General features: G+C 30.8%; 1 protein-coding gene across 1 annotated transcript; it reads right to left on the bottom strand.

Moving 5' to 3' along the window:
• Window positions 1–742: 742 nt before the first annotated feature.
• LOC149254888 (uncharacterized) lies at window positions 743–2,502 on the bottom strand. The gene has a single exon (XM_089457139.1). It carries the CDS (start codon window positions 2,367–2,369, stop codon window positions 1,665–1,667), a length of 705 nt encoding a protein of 234 aa, XP_089313265.1. The 5' UTR covers window positions 2,370–2,502; the 3' UTR covers window positions 743–1,664.
• Window positions 2,503–5,583: the final 3,081 nt, after the last annotated feature.

Genomic DNA, 5,583 nt, shown 5'->3' with positions numbered 1-5,583 from the left:
TATTTGAATATTAACATTCTTCATAATATCACCATTAATAACAAGTGGTATTCAACTGTCTCAATATCTTGAATGGTTGTTTTATATGTTAAATTGCTGAGTGATTAGTTCATTCTTTGTTGCCTATGCCTAATTTTTCATCGGCATTTGACTGGATGGATCAATTTGTTTGGATTGGTTGGCTAATCGACTTTTTCTTTCTCTCGAGCCAGTGCAATTTCTCTCGAGCCAGTGCAATCATCATCCGCCGGATCTTAATTCCCCATTACTTTGAACTTCAAGGGCTATTGCCTGTTTAAGGAATTTTCTGTTTTTCTTTAAAGAATTCTGCACAAACTACTCTCTCATTTCCAACTTCATGTAAATTATTCTGAACTTTAATAACCCTTTCCTTAACGTAGAAATCCTTTTCCTTGTGGAAACTGCTCTCTATCAGTCCCAACTTTCTATTATTTTATCTGTTTAATTGAATAGCCCTTAGACTATTTACATTGGTCTCACAAATGCCAAAACCCTTGAAGCTATCAAGGAGGTAACTAGATCCTTATTAAAAAAATAACAAACATATAAGAACTTCCACTGCCATAAGCAATATTTGGTTGACAACTGGGTGTCTTATGAGCATGGAAATAAAAAAATAACAGACATATAAACACTTCCACTGCCATGAGCAATATTTGGGTGACAACTGGGTGTTATGAGCATGGAACTGTGTTTTAGCCATCGACAGGAATTTAACTGATTAATTGAATAGCCCTTAGTCTATTTACATTGGTCTCAAAAATGCCAATCTCCTTGAAGCTGTCAAGGAGGCAACCAGATCACTATTAAAAAATAACAGACATTTAAGCACTTCCACGGCCATGAGCAATATTTGGGTGACAACTTCCACAGCCATAAGCAATATTTGGGTGACAACTGGGTGCCTTATGAGCATGGAAATGTGTTTTAGCCCTGACAGGAATTTAGCTGTTTAATTGAATAGCTCTTAGTCAATTTACATTGGTCTCACAAATGCCAATGTCCTTGAAGCTGTCAAGGAGGCAACCGGAACACTATTTAAGAAAATAACAGACATATAAGCACTTCCACTGCCATGAGCAATATTTGGGTGACAACTAGGTGTCTAATGAGAATGGAAATATGTTTTAGCCTTGACAGTCCAGCCAATTGAATATATTGGCAGGAAACAAAAGTCTGTATACATAAGACACATAATTTACAAGGTTCCATAAACCTGTGAGAAGATGAAAATGTTGTTGGATCAGGCACAAGTCCTTAATGTATACATAACACATAATTTGCAAGGTTCCATAAACCTGTGAAAAGATAAAAATGATGTTGGATCAGGCACAAGTCCTGAAAATGAAAATATTGTTAGATCAGGTACATGTCCTGAAATACTTTGGTGAAAGGTACCCATGTTCTCAACTATATGTTAAGCAACCACTCATGTGCACACCTTGGCTTCTCACCTGGGCTGGGGAGGGGAGGGTGTGCATACTGGTTAGTTATGAATTCTCTGTCAGCTGAGGATTTTCCTTAAAACAAGTCCCAGGCAATCAATGGATGCAGCTGATCGCCAAATTCTAAAGTAATACAATAGGACTGTATATTTTATTCATTCGTAGCAATAATCCAGCCAGACACTTTGAAATTCAAACTTACCAGAGGTGACACGTTCGAGTCTGACTGACTTCAGTGTCAATATCTGAACATCCACTGAGAACATCCCATGTCATGTCTGCCTCCAAAACCGGCAGATTGTTCAACCAATTCTCATCCTCCTCCTCCCATATAAATCTCTCAACTTTGGTATTTGGGGATTCATGGCTGCAGGAGCTTTCAAGCTCGGATTCCGCTAAAGTAACGGTATTGCCAACTGGGTCACCACTATAAGCACTTATCCGAACTGGGTCACCATTATATGCAGTTACCCGAACTGGGTCACTCCTATATACATCTAGAGGAACTGGGTCGCCGTTGTATGCAGTTATCCGAATTGGGGGACCCTTGTATACATTCGTATGAACTGGGTCACCATTATATGCATATTTCTGATCAGATTTTTCACAAGAAAGGCGAGGAATCCTGCCATTGGTGGAGCTGGGAGAGGAATTCTGATACTTTTTTGAGAACAAATGGGGGAAATTAAGCCGAGCGCACTCACCCCGCCATCTGTAAGCAGCTCGGTCATATGCTAGAGCTGCTGCTTCTGCGGTGTCAAAAGTGCCGAGCCAGAGCCGGGTTCGATTCTGAGGGAGGCGAATCTCGGCTACCCATTTGCCCCATTGCCTCTGCCGAACTCCTCTGTAGTGTTTTCTCATGGGGTGGCGAACTGCAACCGGACTCTGATCTCGCCTTTCCATGCTCTCCCTGGTGCTTCAGAACGAGAATGGTGTTTGGCAATAAATTCTATCGTTCGTGTCACCGTTTGGGATTTAAGTCACTCGTGCATAGAATCGCAGAGGTACGTAATAAAGTAAAATGTTCAGTGAATCAAAGTTTATAAAAAAGAAATAAATTATAAATTTGAAAGACATACTAGGAAATAAATTGTAAACTTGAAAGACATACTATACTATTTTATTAGGTAGAAGGAGGGTTATTATATTCATTATAGTTTAAATGGATTATAATTAAATGATAAATTTATAGATTTAAAAAAAACAATTGAAGCATATTTTTATATTTTATATAAAGAATGGAAGAATCTTTTTATATTTTATAGAAAGAATATTGTTTTTAAGAGATTATTAAAATTTAATGATAAGATTTAAGTTGGGAAGTTATTATAATATTAATTTTATTTTTTTAAAAAGAAAAAATTGAACTTGATTCATGTTATTTGTGGGAATTTGGAAAAAAAAAATTATTTTTTTAATTATTTAAAAATAAATAAATAAATTTTATTTAAAAAATTAATATAAATTTAAAATTTCTATAAATAAAATATTTTTTATTATTTATTTTAAAAAACAAAAAAATTATATTTAAAAAATTTATCAAAAATACTATATAAATTTTAAATTTATGTGAATGAAATTAGATTTGCTTTGTTCTCTTATTTATATATTTATATATAAATATATATAAAAGTATATTTTATTAGTGATCGGTGGTTGATTATTGATAACTTATCTAAAAGTTTCATTGTCAATGGTAAAAATTTATAACTTTTATGGTAGTGAAAACCAAAACATATAAATGTTCTGATTTCACTTATTTATATATATATATATATATATATATATATATATATATATATATATATATATAAACTTTTAATTTGCTAACTATAATATGATTTAGTTTGGATAGAAGATTAAATGAAAGCAAGTCATTTGGTAAGAAGAAGCTTGTGGAAGTTTACACAATTTGCTAACTATAATATGATTTAGTTTGGATAGAAGATTAAATGAGAGTTGGATAGAAGATGAAATGAGAGCAAGTCATTTGGTAAGAAGCTTAGTGGAAGTTTACACAAATATTATCAACTAAATATCATTTGGTAAGAGAAAAAGTTTAGTGGAAGCCTACACAGAGATTATCAACTGGAATAACATTATGAGGTTATGAATAGGGTTGAGGATGAAAGAGATTTGTCAATGATAATATCTAATAATATATAGATATTATTAATTAGAATATCACTATGAGGTTATGAATAGGGTTCGGGATGAAAGAGATTTGTTAATAATAATATATGGTTTAAATAATTATTTAATTGATATTGATTTAATTTTTTGTTTTTTTTCTTATTATTTATATTTATTTAAAAGATAAAGTTTAAAAACAAATTATAATTTTGTAAATTTTAAAAATTGGTTTCATGGGTTAAATCATCTATTTAATAAAATTATAAATTATATATTTAAATTCAAGTAAGTTTTTTGAAATTTCTTGTCATTATTTTAGTCTATAGTTAAATCATTCTTTATTCAGGAAAATTATTATTATAATTAATTACAAGAATTTGAAATTAATAAAATAATTAACGACAGTTGGTATAGTTGATTTTTTCATCATTAATATTATTAAAGAAATACTATTACTAACTTTATTATATATTTCATAAAATCATTATTAATTAATGCTTTTATCATTATTATAATTATAATAACAATAATTAATGAAAGAATTAACAAATATGAATAGATGAGAAAAATGATAATGCATTGAAATTAAGTTGATGTATATAGATTACCAAGGAAATGACATCCCTGAGATCAAAAGAATTGAATAAAGAATAAAGGGTTGTAAGTTAAGGGTGTAAGAAGGGAGGTTTGAGTTTAAATTTAGTTCGTTGTTATAATAATTTTTCAGTTAGTTTCAATTACCTAAGTAGTATTTGGCATCAAATTTAAATAACTTAATAAGAATTTAAACATTAGAAAATATCCCAAAAAGTTATACTCATAAAAAGTACTTACATTTTTTACTTTTCTTGAAGTACCCAAATCTCATCAAAGAGTTAAATCTAGATAGGAAGAATCTAAAACCTATTTCTCAATCTTTTTATCAAACCACCTCAAACTTAAACGTATCAAACTTTAACTTATCTTCTTCTTAATTTTCTTATTTAAAAAACAATCTGTCCCATAAGCCATCTATCAAACCACCTCAAACTTAAACATATCAAACTTTAACTTATCTTTTTCTTAATTTTCTTATTAAAAAACACTCAAACTTAAACGTATCAAACTTTAACTTATCTTCTTCTTAAAAAGCAATCTGTCTCATAAGCCATCTTTAGTTTAACTTATCTTTTTTTTAATTTCTTATTAAAAGCAATCTGTCTCATAAGCCATCTTTAATATCATAAACATTAAAATAATTTTCTTTCTTTCTTAACTTACTCTCTAATAAATCTCTAGAATAACATGTTTTATAGAACACTCTCACCAACCACCCTTGCTTGGGGACTATTATTATTCTAGGAATATGCCTTATGCCCATGGCATGTGGTAAGTGGGTTTGTGAACTTAGTCGCATTACGGAATCATATGGTGGATGTCAATCCAACAGGAATCATATGGGTGGATGTCAAGCCAAAGAGAATCTCTTGAATAATTAGGTTGAATTTGTTTTCTTTTCAATGGCCAACCCTCAAGATTGAAACCTAATTATTCATGTTGTTAAAGGTTTTTGATAACTAGAGGTAACTAACATCCTAAGATACCCATTGAAGCCCTGCAACTATAGGTTCATGACATGTGGATATTTTCGAATGTTTCCAAAGTGGGTTTGCCAAATTTTTTTTTGACATTTTGTCATTTTATGAGTGGATATAGTTGAAGGGAATCTTCTCTTAAATTTTTTAAATTTGAATTGAAAAATCTATGGAATCGAATATAAGTTTGTATCAATTTACGAGAAAAGACAACAACTTACTCAAGAGCATATGAATGGATTTTGAATTCTTTGTCCTTCTACTCACGTGCCTTAGGGAGTTCAAACTTTTAGAAAATACATCAACCTTTGGAACCAATACAAAGACATGTGAATAACCCCTTTCTAGAACTTATTTTTCCCTTTCAAACTCTTAAAAGGCAACAGATTAATAGAAATTTAGTTTTTTTC

Source organism: Pinus tabuliformis, chromosome 7 (genome assembly GCF_031772625.1).
Source record: "Pinus tabuliformis cultivar Carrire ecotype Pingquan chromosome 7, CPIR1, whole genome shotgun sequence".
NCBI lineage: Eukaryota > Viridiplantae > Streptophyta > Pinopsida > Pinales > Pinaceae > Pinus > Pinus tabuliformis.
This window is presented reverse-complemented; position numbering and strand designations above follow the sequence as displayed.

Coding starts and splice junctions, on each gene's coding strand:
- LOC149254888 (XM_089457139.1), bottom strand. CDS start 2,369: ATGGAAAGGCGAGATCAGAGTCCGGTTGCAGTTCGCCACCCCATGAGA.